This window comes from Poecilia reticulata, linkage group LG14 (assembly GCF_000633615.1).
Source record: "Poecilia reticulata strain Guanapo linkage group LG14, Guppy_female_1.0+MT, whole genome shotgun sequence".
Classification (NCBI taxonomy): Eukaryota; Metazoa; Chordata; class Actinopteri; order Cyprinodontiformes; family Poeciliidae; genus Poecilia; species Poecilia reticulata.
Genome location: NC_024344.1, coordinates 538690 through 557344, shown reverse-complemented (window position 1 = coordinate 557344; position 18655 = coordinate 538690). Strand labels below are relative to the sequence as shown.

Sequence of the window (18655 nt, the reverse complement as noted above, 5' to 3'; positions counted from 1 at the left end):
CCTAGCAACGCAGTTCTAGTTCCATTGGCAGATTGTTTCACTTTAACAAGACATTTTTAACATGTTACAATAAATTAGAACTTTTATTTACTTTTATTTGCTGATTTGGCTAATTTACAAACATTGTGCATCTTTTACAAAACATATTGTAAAATGAACATTTACCAGGAAATATTCAAAAACGTGTTTCCCAAAAGAAGAAGGAGTTCATGATAAAAGGAAATGTAAATTTAAAGGTTGTAAAATCAGAACCTCAAGAAGTTTTTGTGGTGAGAAAATATGAAATATTTTGTGAAATTAAAACAGCTCAAACTACTGGGTAAGAAAATGGCTTACACTAAATATGAGACATAGTCTCGATATATTATGTTATTATTGTAGCATTGTTAGCATCAACATTATAATTAATATGAAGTAGATTTACCATTAGTGATGCTCATACCAAGGGTACCAATAAATAGCTAGAAATCATAATTATGTGTTGCTGGAGAAGCGTTGGGCTTTAATACATCCACACTTCTACTCACTCCTTTCAACCATTATTATTTATTGTATTACTGTAATTTCACTTGTAAATTTTGACGTTCAATAAGCTCAAATTAAGTGAGGCCTTGTTAGGGGCATAATGGCTGAACTCTGTTTTTCTTCTGGTTTATTTATCAGCTTTTCTCTCTTGAAAGTAGTTGGAGTTGATTTTACAGCAGACGGGCTAAATAGATTTGATATCCTCTTGGATAAAACGGGTTTTCAGTTTGAAACTTTCTGTGGATGTTCTATAGGATGAAGATCTTTGCTCATTATTGACGGTGTTCTTTCAGCCGTGTGTTTTGGGTTGTGATCCTGTTGCTACGCAGACAGTTTTGTCTCACCAGTCAAAAGATGTCATCCCTGAAACCTTTGCGCTAGTCTCCGTCCTTTCTGTCTTTTTTCTGTTTTTCTATCCTGGGTTTTCTTCCAATAGGGGTCAGTTGGTCATGTTATCACAAATTACATACATTTACCTTGGAGTTCAGCATGAACAGTTATTCTCACTTTTCTTCTTCAAGAAATCTGGTGCAGCTTTGTTAAAAAAAWATATATATATATATATATGCATATTTTTTTTACACCTACTAAAAACATTAAGGTATGTGGTCACTTCATCTCTTTCAGGGGAAATAAAACAATATTTCACTGAATCAACAAGTTTGTATCCAGTCTGAGGGAAGCCAGTAACTGGCCTACATGAATATGATTTGGCTTTTTAGTTAAAAAAAAATTACATTAAATGTGTTGAAAGATGATTTTATGCATACATTTAACTGGCATGTTTTAGAAAGTGAATCAGTAAAAAATGACATGGAAATATTGTCATAATCTTTTGATTTGTGTCCGATTTTAATGTCGTTTGCAGCATTTTCACTTTTTAGTTTATAAGCTGCAGAAACCTTTTAGCTTCTCTGCTCTCACTAAATGAACATCAGCAGAAAGTCTAGATAATTTCTGTGAAATGTAAAAGAGAAGCGACTGAGACCTAAATCCTGCTTCTGAGAGCTGGCTGCTTCTCTCTGGAATCTTATTAATAATAAAACTAAAAGAAACTTTGAAAGTAGCATAAAAAGGAGCAACTTTGGCAGATTTGTGTTATATTTAGTGACATGCTTTTGAAGATGCGTTGATATGAAAAGAGAAATATAAATAATAAAAAAAATCCCAAAATGTCTGAGCAGGAAGGAAACGCTCATTAAGCTGCTTTTTACTGCGGCTCATGTTACTAAGCAGCTTGTTGCTAGGTAACCAAAGTGGGGCGGAACCTTAAACTGGCAGGTTGTTGCTAGGTAACCAAATAGAAGGCAAGTTGGTTGATTCCACTAGCCTAGCTTAGCTTGGGTTGACATTAGGTTGGGCAGCTAAAGTCTTTCCTCTGCCTACATTCCCCAGAATGCTGTGTGGTTCTGGATCAAAGTTGAATGAATATTCTATTGGACCCATTATCTATTGATATTGATCACGTGTGAGGCGAACCGATTGTTATTAATTTATTGCCTCCAGTGCTTCAAAAAGTGAACTTTCTGGTACTGAAATAGCATAAAACATCTGGTGAGATATTTATACAACGCAACTCAGTGTCTTCACACATTTGTTCTTTGTTTTCTTTCTGAGAATACAGGAACTGGCAGGTTTCATGTTTACCATCAAAATAACCAGAACAGAGAGGCGAATGGAGGAAAGAATCACCGGGGGTTTTCCAAACTGTTTCTGTCTGACGAGGGTTAACCTCCAGGGTCATTAGAGGCCGTCTTTAATCTGCTCCTGTCAAAAAGGTTCCCGACTCTATAATTATGTAAACTAACGGGGCTCATTGTTCTGTTATTAATGTGGATGCAGACAGAATGTCAGAGAGCAGACCGAGGAAGAGGAAAGCGACATAAATTGTTAGCGACCATGATCTTAATTTATTCCACAAGCCGTATATCTGCTCTGACAGACTGTAGGTGTTTTCATCACCTCCATTCCTGTTGCTCTCCTTCCTCTTACTAAGGTCTAACAGTGAACTGAAGAACTTATTTTCTCCCAATATCACTGCATTAATCACATTAGCATGAAAACATAAAAGTTTTGCCTTTTTCTGTCATTTATTTTGCCTTAATTGTAAGCCTTTTTTTGTAATTTCCTCCTTTTGTTTCACTTTGATTGTTTTTACTCAACTCTGTTTTTGCTGCAGTTTATACTTATTTTCTGCACCTGCAGCATTTTTTTAAAACCAGATGAGAAAAGTATTTGCATTTGCCCCAAATATATAAATATAAACCAAAAATGGAACTAAAAAAACCCTGGTCAGTAGAATTGAATGTAAAAAAGGGTTATTTCTGAAATAGTGCAATTTTATGGTCTTAAAATGTCCAGATTTTCCACATCTAGCTATCTATTAAATGTGCATGCTCATTCATTCAGTGCTTATTATTTTTAACTATCTATTTAAATGTCAGTTATCAAGTAACCCAGGTTCTGCTTTTTACATACTTGTGTATGTTTTACATTCGTATCGATAAACTCATCTTAAACATCTTTAACACAGCATACTGAAGCTCACAGGAACCCTGTGAATATTATGTTGAGACATCATGAGAGCTAATGGGTCTGATTAAAAACAATTAATATTCATAACCGAAAGCTCAGAGTTGCAGTCATACATTCTCCAACTTGTGACTCCTCATCTGGCTCATAAATCTTTGCTTCAGACATCACAGTCTGTCAGTATTCGCGAAGTAGAGCATGAATCTCAAAGCTCTTTTGCTTTGCAGGGTGACTAAATCCGTTTTTCTGGCGTCTCTCCTGGTTTAGCTCAGTGTGGAGCTATTTTCTCTTTCTGTGTTCCTCTTTCTCTGTGTGTTTCTTCCTGTCTTGTTTTGTGATTTTGAACAGATGCTCTAGCGTCGACATGTTGAGTCATCTCTGGTTTCTTATCAGATTAACACCGGAGCAGCAGCTCTCTGGGTCTTTCCCTCATTTTGTTGCTTTCATTTGTTCTTACTGTGGTTTCTCTTTCTCCCTACTGCTTCCCCAGCTCTTGGATTGTACTGTAAGTATTTAAATACCTTTACAGCAGCTATTTGCCCAAATCTCCCCCATAGCTTGATGCTTCTGACTTTCTGTAATCTCTCCGGCCTTCAGGTTGTAAAGAATATTGACTCGTGTTTTTATGTTTTGTGCAGTTACAGTAAAAGTGCATCAATAAGTCAGACATAAAAAATATTGCACACCTTCAGCTCTAACAGCAATATCACCATGACAACGTGGTTTCTAACATTTTAATGGTTAGTTTGATGGTCCGACCATTTTTCTCAACAGAACTGGCTTTTTTTTAAAGGTTTGATGTATTTTGGGGATCATTATCTTGTTGAATCAACTAATTCTGCACAAGATTAGGGAATTTTTTTAATTATTTTAATGAACAACCCAGAAACTATCGAGCCTGAAGTTAACTGGAAGCTGCTGGAATATGTGTGTCTTTGTCCACAGTGAAACAAGCTTTACGTTACGGTAGACTGAGAAGGTGGTGACCGAGAAAGAAGCACCAGCTGCTAATCAGTTCAGATCTAAATAAAATTTTGAACTATAAACGTTGAAATGCAAAAACAATTCTGGTGAAAAGTTGTTTTTTATGGTCAAAGGATATAAAGATTCACCTATTAGGCTGCAATGACAAGAAGAAGAAGAAGTTTAAATGTGAAAAGATCACAGTAAGAGCAGTAAAACATGGTGGTGGCAGCATAATGCTGTGGGGTGAATCCCTGAATCAACATGTAGAAAGTGGAGCTGCAGCAAATAATCAGCCTAAACACAACTATTAAAGAAAATCACAAACAGAATAGTTCAGAAAAATGATTAAAATCAATATTTAAAGCTAATTAAATACATCAAAAATACTTACAATATTTAACTTCTTTAACATGAAATTACTGAAAAAAGCTTGAATGAGAACATAATATCCATTGTCCACCATTGATGTAAAACTTATGCCCAAAACCCCAAACTGAAGAGTTTTATCACCCAGTTTGTGGTAAAAATGATAAATTATGCAAATAGAAATTATTTGTTGCTCWAGAAAACAGTGGTGGAAAAAAAAGGAATGAAGATGTCGGGTGATCCTGTAAGAACATTCCCATTAACCACCATAACAAATCCATTTCCAAAAGCCTCTGTTGTTGAACTTCACTGATACTCCAGTAGAAGTTTATTAACTGGATGTGAGCGTAACGACTGTCCTCCTGCATTCAGGTCAAGTGTGCAGCAGTGGATCAAATGCAATTATTCCTCCTCCTTTTCACAGGACATAACAGGAGGATTTTTATCCGAGAGCTTTTCACACTTTAATCACAAGTCATCACAGTTAATGAGACGAAGCATTTAGCTTCCAAACAACCTGCACTCTGCTGGCTGTGAGCACATGCAGCCTACAGCTATTTCCAACTGCTGCAAAATGCTGAGCGCCAGACGTCTGTCGCAAACTGCAAATGTTATGTTATTGATATTAATGAGCTTATGGTCTGCAAAGTGACCATTTATCTGCAAGAAAAAGGGCCAATGTCAAAATATCAATAGTTCCTATTTCCCGTGAACAACCCATGAAAGTGAACTGGAGGTTAAAGCTGATTAATTGCTTCTGAATTATTCAGCTACGCAAGGAAGACGTAAATGAGCCATCCCTTGGAATAAATTACAATTATGAACATTTGAAGACAGAGAAAATATAATTCAAGCTGCTTTCACACTATGGCCTATGTTGATGTATCAAAAAACACATTTTATATATTGAAATATTACATCCTGACTGGTTTATGCAGTTTGATTTATGATGCACCCTCAGTCTTAGTGTTCAGTGTTTGCTGTGCAGCTTCATCAGAGCATCAACATGAATAAAATACCCAGATGCTCAAATTGTTGGATGAATCGGTCAGAAAGTGAGATCAACTCTCTGCTGAGGTGGAGGGAATTTTCATCAGTGTAGACAGAGCATCTGCATAGCTTAGCTTGGGATTAAGTACATTTTAATATTGGTTGATTGCTACAACATTTCAGTGTTATAGCTGGACATTAAATCAAAAACAAACTCAATAATTTCCCTTTGCATGATTTCGCTTTTCTCTCTTCATACCCAAAACTGGATGATAAAAATCTTCAGTTTGGTGTTTTGGTCTCAAATAAACCTTTTTTTGAAGGACAGTTTTGTTTACATTCATTTTGTTTGTTTTTTCTGCTTTTCAATTAAAATGTCTTCCAGTTCCAGTGTTAAATATTCATTAGAGTTTAAAGTTTATGGATCTCTTATAATGTTACCATTTTATTACTTGAAAATGGTCTCAAAGCAACAATATTATCATTTATCACAATAAGTTCTGGGACAATTTGTCATCATGACATTCAGTATTCTGATTCGAGTGTCAAAATAATCTTCAATGCTGCATAAACAAATTAAATAAAAGGAAGTCTAGAATAAAAGAGAAACACCATCTTCATCTGTTCTTGGAAATAAACAGGAGAAACTAAAGGATCAATTTTACAGCTCCCTAAACAAGCAGGATGATCGATTATCTGCTTTCACTCCAACTGTATTGTTATTGGTTTTGCCTTTGGCAGCTTGTTTGTACTCATGTGCTGCTGCTGTAATGATGGCAATAAAGGTTTTGTCATCTAAACACTCAGACTCTGCAGCCATGTCTTTATCTGTCTCTAAGTAATGGACCTTAGCATCCTCAATAATACAAAACATTTTTATTATTTAAAACACACACTGGGGTGTAAGGATTTGGTAGCCATGCTAATAATTGCTAAGAGTTGAGCTTTAGGTTTTGATTAACAGTATTGCTGCTTTATTCCCTTTTTTACCAGAAGCCTCTTTATTTCAAATTAAGAGCTCTTGAATCTGACTTTTATGTTTTGCTGCAGTTTTAACTGGGACTGTCACAATAACAAATTTTACTGGACAATTAATTGTCCCAGAAGTTATTGCAATAAACGATAATATTGTTGTTTTGAGACAATTTTCAAGTAGTACAATAGTAATGGCATAATAGTGCATTCTCAAAGATCAATAAACATTTAACACTGGACCTGGAAGACATTTTAAATATCCAAAATAAATAAACAAAACAACAAATAAAATCAATTATCAAGTTTCCGTTTTAATTGTCAGAGGATAAAAAGTTTCACCTTTTTAGCTGTAATGACAAGAAGTAAGTTTGGAGGAGAAAAGGTCACAGTGCCAGCAGTAAGGCATGGTGGTGGTAGCATAATGCTGTGGGTCGAATCCACTGCCAATGAAAAGAAAGAAGAGCTTCCCCTGAGTCATCCTGGATGTTACAACTAATAATCAACCCAAACACAACTATTACTTAAAAAAATCAGTAAAACCAATATTTAAAGCTAATTATCCATCCATCCATCCATCCATTTTCTTCCACTTATCCGGGGTCGGGTCGCGGGGGCAGCAGCTTCAGAAGGGAGGCCCAGACTTCCCTCCACAGCCGCTTCTTCCAGCTCCTCCGGGGGAATCCCAAGGCGTTCCCAGGCCAGCCGAGAGACGTAATCCCTCCAGCGTGTCCTGGGTCTTCCCCGAGGCCTCCTCCGGGTGGGACGTGCCCGGAACACCTCACCAGGGAGGCGTCCAGGAGGCATCCTGACCAGATGCCCGAGCCTCAACTGGCTCCTCTCGACGTGGAGGAGCAGCGGCTCTACTCTGAGTCCCTCCCGGATGACCGAGCTTCTCTCTCTAAGGGAGAGCCCAGCCACCCTGCGGAGGAGGAAACCCATTTCGGCCGCTTRTATCCGTGATCTCGTTCTTTCGGTCATGACCCAAAGCTCATGACCATAGATGAGGGTGGGAACGTAGATCGACCGGTAAATCGAGAGCTTCGCTTTTTGGCTCAGCTCTCTCTTCACCACGACGGACCGGTACAGCGCCCGCTTCACGGCAGACGCTGCCCCAATCCGCCTGTCGATCTCCCGCTCCCTTCTTCCCTCATTCGTGAACAAGATCCCCAGATACTTAAACTCCTCCACTTGAGGCATTTTCATGTCTAATTAAATAAATCTAATTACTTAACATGATATCTAACTTATTTAACATGGAATACAGAAAAAAACGACTTTTTGCCTACTATTGGTACAAAATGATGTAGATAAAATTGTCTTTAAAAAAGGCCGGTTGAGACCAAAACACCAAACTGAAGGCTTTGTATCCAGTTTAGTCAGAAAGAGAAAAGAGAGACAGACTTAGGTTTGAGTTAAACCTAAATATATAACACAACTTTGAGCATTTGTAAATACTTGTTGGAGCCTCATTGATTAATTTTCATGTCTAATTGCATCATCCCAGACATCCCAGACCAGGTAATCCGCGTGTTCAAGGCAGACCAGCAGAGCTGCTACATCATCATCAGCAAGGACACGACGGCCAAGGACGTCGTCACACACACCGTCAACGAGTTCAGCCTCCCGGCGCCGCCGGACACCTACTCCCTGTGCGAGGTGTCCGTCAGCCCAGAGGGGGTCATCAAGCAGCGCCGGCTTCCCGACCAGCTCTCCAAACTGGCCGACCGGATTCAGCTGAACGGCAGGTGAGCAAGCAGCACCTTCAAGCTGCTGTTGGTTGGGGTTTGTTCCCCAAAGCCAGCATGGTTCTGCTGGACTGTGGGGCATTTGTGCTTCTTCATAAGCCAGAAAGCAGTATGAAATTTTTATTAAAAAATGGTTTTTTTTTACATAGGACTGATTTAAGCATGGAAGTAAAGCCATGTCCAAACTGTTGAAAACGTTACTTCAGAAGATGGTCATCACTGCAAATAAATACTGATATTATAAATGTTGCTATTTTAAAAATTGTCAAATATTTCTGCTTTCTGATAGATTAATTTAGAAGGAACTTAATGTTAATAGTAAATTGTTGGATGATGCTGTAGATTTAAAATAAGTTCATATTTCTACCCACTCCTCTACTACTGTTCTTCTTTTGTTTGCTTCAGTTTTTAATTTATCTTCTTTGTGCGTCACAAGACTATGATTGACAGCACTAAGACCCGCCTCCTGGCTCTGATTGGTTGTTTCTAGTTAGAACTGGGAGCACTGGGAGAAAGCAGAGGAGTTGCATTGTTTTTCACAGGTTGTCTCTTAGCATACAGTTTCAGCAAATATGTAATAAAAATATTTTTATTAAAGTTACATTCTGCAGCTCTAATGGACGTGGAGACAAATCGGTCTGAGGAAATGACTTAAATCTTAATCCACAGTGAAAAGAAGGAAGGAGCTGGAAGCAAACCACAGACTTTCAGACTGCAGCCTTTTGAAAGCTTTCATGAATAACCAAAAGCAGATGTATGACATCAACAGTCAAGAGCTTTTTCTTCCTTTTTCTTGACGGATTATTTCTAGATTGGCTGAAATAGCAGAAGTTTAAACAGCCCGGTGTGATCTTACATTTAGAGGTCTCGTCTTGACCAAAGTATCATCCGTATCTTTCACACTGTGGCTCCAGACTTCACACAGTCTGCATGAGATTAGCTGCGTTAGGAAGCAGATCATGTCCCTCTGCTATGGTACAGATTAAATCCTTCCTGAGGAGGAAGGAGCTCTCGCTCCTCTTCCTGAGGACACCGGGTGATTTAGTTCATTCACTTAACTTTTTTTTTTTTTTTTTTGGCTGCACAGCATGAATACAAACTACTCAGGACTCCATCTGTTGAACTGAAACACAATCTGTAAGGAATAAAACAAATGTATCTCTTCTTTGTTCGTCTCAGGTTGACTTCACAACAGACACACTTATGTTCGCTGTGTTTATTCTAAAAAAAAAAGAGGAAATAAAATTCAATAAATAACCCTAAACAAACTACAAAACATTATCTCCCAATGAGCATTTAGCGACAAAATTACACATAAGTAAAATTAATAAAACATCAATAATAAGTTAACAAAATATACAAAACATGGGAAGATTACTCATGAAACACCATGTATGTGTAAATTTGTCTAAAATATGATACTTGTAAAGACAGAGCTCATCCTGATGCAGTTACAGATGGYAACAGGAAAAAGGGGGAGGAGCTAGTTACTGGTTGCTATGGTAACCACCAACTGTCAGCAAAAACAGAAGTTAAAACGCCAAAAAACAACTTCTGCACTGAACAACGTGAATGTGAAGGATAAACACGTTTTTACAAATTTTACGTCCATAATATTAAATAAAAACTAGGCCTGTCGCGATCAACGATAAATCAATTAATCGCACGATAAATTAAACCTGTCGACCTCATTTTTTAATTATCGGCTTTATCGTCTCTTCCAGCCTTTTTTCTTGCTGTTGATGACACTGAATGAAAAAAGGGTCAGCTCCGGTGCTCTCCAGTAACCACTTCCTTCCTCATTTCCTTAGTGTAATGTCCAGTTCACACGACACGAGTTGTCGACCCAATCAATGCTTTACTAGAATCTACCTGTGATGCATGTGGCTCAGCATAAAGTCCTGACTGAATGAAAATCATTATAACCTATTTATGTCACGTTAACGAAGAACAGCTGAAAACTTACCGGGTTTATCAACTGCGGTAGCAATTTGGCTCCAACTTCTTCCCTTGTCATTTCTATATTCTTTGCACGAAATGTTAAATAAATATTAATGTTTCCACATATCATCTCTGATGTCCGCTGGACTTCATGTTGCGCCGTGTCAGCTGTTTGGGATTCCCCTCCGTAATTTCCCCTCAGAAAGCAGGAGGAGAATCCGTGCTTTCTGATTGGCTACATGTCACATTCAGCTTTAAGCTCCAAGTCGGGAAAACCCCTGATTTAGATCGGAGCGGCTACGACGATCTACATCACACTACATGATGACCGGTTACGAATCACCAGCGACCATCTTAGATCGGCCAACGATCTAAGATTGCCATAAGGGAAAAATGGGGGCAAAAAATCATGTAGTATGAACTACTGCATCAGGTAGTGGGATGTGCCCGTTTTCTCTATTTAAATCTAGTGATTCCTGAAGGGAACAGTACACAGACTTCATAATCTGCACTCTTTTGGTTGAATGCAGTATTTATTTCCACTTTGGCTTTATGTTGTCTAGTTTTCATTCAAGTACGTTTTTTGTTAATGGAGACTGAGAATCCATTTTATTTTTGTTTTTGGTTGTTTTGTTTATTTAGTTGATCAGTTCCAGTGTTATGTGTTCTTTTGAACATAAAGTATCAATCTATGGCAGGAAATCACATGCATTATTATTTTGACATGATTTAATAATCAGTGTCAAAAGGTTTTGAAAAAATATTATCGTTTATCGCAATAAATTTTTAGACAATTAATCGTCCAGCAAAATTTGTTATCGTGACAGGCCTAATTAAAACCTTTTCTTTTGTCATAATCACAAATTTAAACTCCTGTTTTTCAGTAAGTCAGATAGGGCTGAAACGATTCCTCGAGTGATTCGAGTACCTTGATTATTAAAATTCCTCGAGGAAAATTGACCTGCCTCGAAGCTTCGTTAATTTATGTTTTATCATTTAGCGCACCGTGTTTCAGCCGGAACATTATTTGCGTTGCGCGGAGCTCTGACTTCCGCCTCTGAGTTGTTGACGGAAGCTACGTGTTAGCGGCATAACGTCCAATCTTCAAGTTCGGCCCGCGGGGATTTTACTGATTGGTGATAATTCCGGGTTTTCATCGTTTTTGTGGGACCAATAAACATCCTTAAAATGACCGGCGCGATGCCGGGAGTCCGGCAGCCTTTCTGCTCTGGAGCTGCTGGTTGAACGGCGGGAAGAAGCTGAGGAGGATTTCTACAGGTGAGCGGAGAGACTGAACACGGCGGGCGGCTGAGGGTTGATGCTTACAGGGTAAGAGCAGCTTTACGGACGAACCGCACAATAAACTTATATCATCCCGGTCTGAACAAACGGGAGGCGGAACATGGCTGGTAGATGAGTTTCTGAACGGAGGAGCCGTAAATATCCCGTGTTGCTCCCCCGGTCTACAAAAAAGTAACTGGTATGGAAGCTCAAATGTGGAAAAAATAGACTGATGTTGATATCCGATAGTAACACTGGTGTTATGGAAGATTTACCAATATTTTATTTCATAATTGTTTTTATCCGATTACTCGATTAATCGTAAGAAAAATCTATAGATTACTCGATTACTAAAATAATCGTTTACAACAGCCCTAAAGTCAGACCTTTTTCAGCTCACTGAAAGTCAGATTTGTTCTTCTTCTTGCGTCCTTTTCATCTGAAACCCAGCAGAAAAATTGAAGTGGAGCAGCAGATGCTGCTTCCTCCATTACTTTTTCACAGTTTTCCCGTCTCTCCTCCCCCCTCCTGTCGTTAGGGTCCCTCGTCGGTCCCCTCCCAACAAGGCTAGCATGAATTTTTCATCCTCTGTCAGGGCGGAGGCCTCTGCAGGCAGCATGGCATGTATGGAATTATTCATGCAGCCTCATGCAAACATTCCTAATACAATTAAGACTCTTCTCTTGTACAACAGCATATCGAAAGCTGTACATAAATTAAGAAAATACACATTACTTGTTTTTGAGAGAGCTTCAGTTATATGAAGAACGGGGAGCATTTATGGTTAACACAGGGGCTTCGGTGGTGTTTGTTGATGGTTTTGTAGCGTCAGCAGTGTGTGCGTTCACAGCCATCAGCAGAAGAAGTTCCCGTTTAGCAGAAACGTTTGGGAGCGTTGTGTCTCTACGTCTTTGTATCCGCCGTCCTGCAGACTCCAGCGCTCTGCTGCTGCTGATTGACAGCAGCTCAGGGAGTGGCAGGCTGAGCCAATAGCAGGCCTTCTGCACCCTGTCAGCCTGCATGGAAATGAAGTGAGGATGCCATCCTCACACACACACACACACACACACACACACACACACACACACACACGCTGAGTGTTTCCACTGGGTATTTCTCAAAGATTACGCTGATTCTGTTTATCTTTAATTTAGTCTTGTCTGCTGTCCTCATCCTTTCTTATCAAACCCTGCTCTCTTCTTTGTGTTTTCTTCATTGATCAAGTTCTTTTTTTATACACCTTTCCGAATATCTCCTCTACTTATCAGTTACATGGCATTAAATCAGCAAATTCACATCAATACCATAATCTTACATTGAAAATATTTGAAATAATCCAATTTATCAAGATTTTGAGGAACTTTTTATTAATAATTAGCAAATTATCCAGTTGGTAAGAACCCATATTAGACTAGTTACCACTAAGGGAAGTGAAAAACTGATAGAAAACGGCATCATGGAGCAGCATGCTGGGTTTATAAAACTCCATGGCAACCGTCACCTGCCATCTAAAGGCCAAATAATGGAAATACGTTCATCGCTACTGAGATTCAGCAAAACTAATACGGAGCATTTTGCCAACATACTTTTCAAGATGAATATGTAGAGAAACACCTTATGCTCTCTGAAAAGTACAGTAGAGTATCTGTGATGCTGTGGGCTTCCTTCCCTGTTTGTAAGAAAACGCTGCTGCAGTGAAATCTGATGCTTTAAGGCTTTTCAGACACTTTAGCTTGTGGCCACCAAGCTAAATGTTGCTCTGCTCTTTTTCTGTTGACCTTGTTTCACACCTTGTGTTTTATGAGCGAATTTAGCTCAGTCACAACACAAACTGTTGCTCTGCTTTCCAGCTTCTCTGTCAGCATTATCGTGCAATTTAGTGTCCAGTCTGTGCCAACACTTTACTGCTGGAGAGAGCCCACTCCAGGCCTTGAATCCTCAGAGGGTCTGCGTTCCAGGATGCCTGCATTACGGCTCCATTAGAGGGAAAGCACGAAGGTTTACATTTATAAACACAGCAGCATATAGTGGAAGAGTTGAGATGTCCTCCTGGTGAAGGCAGTAAATCAGGAGAGTCAAACTCAGTTTCATTTGATCAAAAGTCTGAATGTTCTTAAAGGGCCGGTTGTGACAGAATGTATTGATAAAACCCATTTAACTGTTAAAATATTAACAAACAGCAGTTCCTCCTGCATTTTATGATTGTTTTTGTGGTTTTTTGCGATCAAAACCACATAGTTTGGGTGCTAATTTAGAAATACTTGTAAGGAATTTTTATGGTATTTCCGCAAATGTATGATGTGAAAATGAGAAAATATTCTTCTATGTACTTTAAGCCCCAGAAAAGACTCAAGCTATTGAGCGTCATGCAGCTTGAGAAAGGGTAAAGAAAGACGGATTTGGAGAGTATTTTTCAGGTCAATGATCCTACCTCCCTGTGTTTCCGTCTCATTGCTGTTTCCTGCAGATATTACCTGAAGAACAACATGGAGACGGAGACGTTGTGTTCAGATGACGACGCTCAGGATCTCCTCAGAGAGAGTCAGATCTCCCTGCTGCAGCTCAGCACCATGGAGGTCGCCGCCCAGCTGTCGATGAGAGACTTTGAACTCTTCAGAAACATCGAGTCCACAGAGTAGGCACTTTGCGATTTATATACCTGTAATACTTTGACTGCCAAAAAGAAAGACGCATGGCAAAATGTAGAAATTGTTGGATCTCATACGTTGCTTTGTCTCCTTGTTCCTGTTGCTAGATATGTGGAGGACTTGTTCAAGCTGGACCTGTCTGCTGGGTGTACAAACCTGAAACAGTTTGAGGAGGTGATAAACCAGGAGACCTTCTGGGTGGCTACTGAGATCCTGAAAGAGCCAAACACCCTGAAGAGGATGAAGACCATCAAGCACTTCATCAAGATCGCTCTGCACTGCAGAGAGTGCAAGAACTTCAACTCTATGTTCGCCATCATCAGGTGGGTTCAGTCCGTCTGCTCACCAGCCTCAGCAGTTAGGCCCAATGAGACCTGCTGGCTGGATATGGATTGTTGTTTTAACTGGGAAACATCTGGTCCAGGGAAAAGACCACAACACTCTTCAGTGTGGAAGTTATTAGAGTGGGAAGAAGACTCAAAGTTAGATATTTCCAGTGTTTAAAAAGTAAGTCAGAGGAAACAAAACAAGTGAAAGAAGCTGTTCAATGGTAAACTTAGCTGCTTTGGTTGTTTCATCCCCTGTTAAAACAACCAACTGGCTCTTTTTCTGGGTATGATGAAAACCCAGAAAACTTTTTTCCTATGGTGGGAACTAATTGACCCAAAGCTGACCTCAGTAGATAACAGGAAGGCTGAAATAATTGTGAAAAAGAATGTTAGCCAGCTTCGCCAGGCAAACTTGATCATTTCTAAGGGAAGATGAATAATCTCCACTATCACACACACAGTGTGACGTCTCCTATTCTTCTACAGTAAAATACCACAAAGTCAAGGCTAGAAATAAATACTGTAAATACTGAAATCTGAATGAGATCGAAGCTTCACAAATACTGGAAATAAGCCACAAAATCACTTTAACTCCAGAGCAGCTTTCTGAAACGATGTTCTGGAGTAAAACACTGCTTAAGGTTATATCAAAACATCTAAATTACTTAACTTTCTGACTACTGAATGTTTTAATAATGTGTCAGGAGAATCAGGATTAACTCTCAGATTTATCTTTTAGGTGTTAAACTGTATCAGTAACGATCTGAGCTTGCAGCAGCTGCAGCTGAGCGTAACGATCCTTTGTTCACGGCTGTGAGAAACGCGGAGCAGAGGAGTCTGACCTCCATGTCCCCTCACTCTGCTGCTCACAGCAGGATCTCCTGGTGCATATGGCTCTCTGATGCTTAACCTGCCCGGTGACAGGGGCACATCTGCCACTGTGTGCAAGAAACAGGAAACACAACGTTCTCCTACCGACTCTGTCGCAGCCCGAAATATAAACCACGTTGGATTTTTACCTCAAGTTTCACTTTTCAATATCACAGAATAAAATGCATTTGGATTGTAGGAATGTTTATCACATTAAATTAGATATCAAGCAAATATTTTCAGAATCTGTAGTCCTGCTTATAAACACAGTGTTCAGATTTATCTTCCATAAAAACAAAGTATGGATCCAAACATGCTGAGGTATTTTTGTCAATTAATTTCTTATAGGAAGGATCCCACAATTCAGATTTAACCAAAAATGTTTAACTGGACCAATATCTAATAATTTAGTCGTATTTAAAACGTAGAAAGCACAAAAAAAAAAAAAAAGTCTTCTGAAGAAGAATATACCAGAATGTTGTTTTGCATTATTGCATCAGAATTATATTTTCTGCTTTGGATTCTTGGTGAACTGCTTTTTAAAAAAATCTTTTTATTGAGATAATTACAGYCCACAGTAATCCAGTTTCCTGGTGTGTTTTGTTGTGATTGATAACCGACTGCCTGGTAGAGGTGACCCACTTTACTAAATAAAAGAAAAATACAAAACACCCAAGATGAAATAAGTGTTGAAAAGTTTTTGTCACTTCATATATTTTGTCAGACAAAACACGAATTCATTAAAATGCACAAAAATTACAAAAGGTACAAAAACAGAGAGAGTAAAGTAAGAGAAAGAAGAACGCATAGCGTCTTAGTCAGCACCTCACCGTTGCCTCATTTCCGCCCTGCCTGCTCCTCTCCCCTCTCTCCTGCACAGCGGGCTGAACTTGGCACCGGTGGCTCGGCTGCGAAGCTCCTGGGAGAAATTGCCCAGTAAGTATGAGAAGCTCTTTGAAGACCTGCAGGACGTCTTCGACCCGTCCAGGAACATGGCCAAGTACCGCAACGTGCTGAGCAGCCAAAGCATGCAGCCGCCCATCATCCCGCTGTTTCCTGTGGTCAAGAAGGACCTCACCTTCCTGCACGAAGGTAGGGAAACTGGGTGACGTTTCTGTCTGGTTTAGCTGAAAGCAGACGTCTGTTGAAGGTTTCTATAATCTGTCACATTAAAAAYACAAACTTTATCTTGTTTAACTAGGTTTTAGGCGATAGGCCAACATGAAGTGAGATATATTTATGATTGGGGRAAAAACCTGAAAAGTTTGTATCAACATTACCGTAAATTTGCACAGATTGGCTGGAGTTTGCAAAGCAGCCAATCCAGGAGCACCATTTGTTTTCCTTGGTGCTGATTGGCTGTAGGTATGAGCCAGAGTTTGGTAGCAACTAGTTACATTTACTTCAGAAACCTTTTAGAAAAAACWAATTTTAYTAGAGTAATTTYATTATGAAGTGTCTCTACTCTCACTGGATTTTCCACCCCCTGTGCAGAAGAGCCAGGACAGTTTCCTTTGGGCACTTTGGTGCAAATATCAGGTTTATTTTGTGTTTATGCTATTAAAATAGGACGTTATACAGAGTTAGCTCCAGCTAAATAAACAAAACAAGGTTTAAAAGTGATTTTGCTCCATTACTGTCTCTGTGCAGCATAAAGTCAAACTTGTTTCTACTTCCCCATCGTATATATTTGTAAACTACCAGGTCAAAGCCAGGTTAGAAAAACTTTCACTGTCTGGCATTTTCTGCTAAAACAGAAAGTTTCCTTAATTGTGAAAGTTTCAAAAATAAATACTGCCTTCCAAAAAAAAAAAATGTTAAGAACAGGAACCTTGATCTCCTGCAACAATGACCAGAGATTCACTTTTCTTTTACATTTCAAGAGTCCCAGAATATGAATGTTTCATAAAACGCTGACAGCTCACTGCGAGTTAAATTGGTGTGTGTGTGTGTGTGTGCGCGTACGCTCGCCTGTTTCCTCCCAGGCAACGACTCCAACGTTGACGGCCTTGTGAACTTTGAGAAGCTGCGGATGATCGCGAAGGAGATCAGACATGTGGTGCGGATGACCTCGGCCAACATGGACCCCGCCCTCATGTTCAGACAGAGGTTAGCTGCCATTTATTCATCATCCTTCTGTTTCTTCTTTTTATTCTGCTTCAGTGTTGTTGTTGTTGTTGGGGCCAGTTTTCAGATCTTAAGAGCGATTTAGGTGAGTCAGATTTTATCAATCTGTTGATTTACAGAAATAATTAGCCAAACTGCAGRTTTTATTGAAAATCTAGAGATTCCTGCAAAGCTGCTTTATGTAACTTTTACAAAAAGATGTTTTTACATAATCTGTGAAAAGATCCTTTTTCACTGATTATGAACTACTATTGCTGTAACAACCAATCACAGCAAGGGGGCGGGTTTTAGCGCCGTCAATCAACCTCATGTRCGGATTGCCAAATATGCTAATCGAGAAACAACTCATCGTTACCAAAAAACTGTTTATCATAGAGCAAGGGATGGAAGGAGAGGATTGATTGACAGCGCTAAGACCCGCCTCCTGGCTCTGATTGGTTGTTGCTAGTTAGCACTTAGAGAAATAATAGGAGATCCGTTTTTCCAGACTCATCCTGTCACAACATAGTGAAAAAGTTACGTCCTGCAGCTTTCAGCTTGTTTATCTTTAAACCGGCTCTTCCTCCTGTTTACCATCAGATTGGAGGAAAAATGCTCAGAGTGGTGAAGGTAGATGTTAGTTTACTTCTGAAGCCTAAAAACAAAAACATGTTGGCAAAAAGGGAAGCACGGCTACCATACATCATCCAGCCAACCTGGATCCCTCAGCTGGGGGATCAGGCCACGCTCAGCGTCTCGTCCAATCAATTCCCTTCGCTTCCTTCCCTGGTCATGTTTGGGTTGCAGTTGTTAATCTGAAATGCAGTTTGGAAGTGGAGGTGGAATTGATGACAGCTGCTGCGTGTAGCTGGAATCACTCAGTTTGTCTGTCACAGTCTGTCACTGCCGTGGTGCATGACTGMCCCCTGCAGGCACCCCCGTCTTACTACACGTTCAGGAAGTCCTGTCAATACATTCTGTGAATTRAAACATTAAAACTCACTTTTTGGGCTGATGAGGGGAGAAATGTCCCACATGTGGTGTCCTCCCATCTCCGGTCATTTCCTGTTTGTTTGTGGTGGCATGAAGTCTACATAAGTCCTCGTMTCCTCCTCCACTCCTCCCCGAGTCGTTAAACTTGTCTTTAAGTCACGCTTCAATCTTCACGCCTCTTGCTTGCAGGAAGAAGAGGTGGAAGAGTTTAGGGTAAGTCGTGGCCCGGTTTCCAGTTTTTAACCCAGTTCCAGTCTGGACCGGCTGAAATTTTGTCCCCCCTGCATAAAACTCTGCATGTGTCCCTTTTTCTGTGTGTCTGTGTGATTAACCTCCCATTTGCATTGGCAGTGCTCATCCACATGAATCCATTGATCACCCATTGATT

At 39.7% G+C, this 18655-nt stretch overlaps 1 protein-coding gene across 17 annotated transcripts in view; it reads left to right on the top strand.

Annotated features, from left to right (window-relative positions):
• Positions 1–18655, top strand: part of rapgef6 (Rap guanine nucleotide exchange factor (GEF) 6) — a 145091-nt gene that overhangs the window by 113639 nt on the left and 12797 nt on the right. For 11 of the 17 annotated variants that reach the window (XM_008426850.2, XM_008426849.2, XM_008426860.2 and 8 more), the window contains 7 exons: positions 3548–3562; positions 7859–8099; positions 13789–13956; positions 14077–14292; positions 16049–16260; positions 17154–17277; positions 18457–18480. In XM_008426850.2, the coding sequence (XP_008425072.1) occupies positions 3548–3562; positions 7859–8099; positions 13789–13956; positions 14077–14292; positions 16049–16260; positions 17154–17277; positions 18457–18480 (1000 nt within the window). The remainder of the gene's footprint in view (positions 1–3547; positions 3563–7858; positions 8100–13788; positions 13957–14076; positions 14293–16048; positions 16261–17153; positions 17278–18456; positions 18481–18655) is intronic. The other 6 variants (XM_008426862.2, XM_008426855.2, XM_008426858.2 and 3 more) reach the window with 3 other exon arrangements.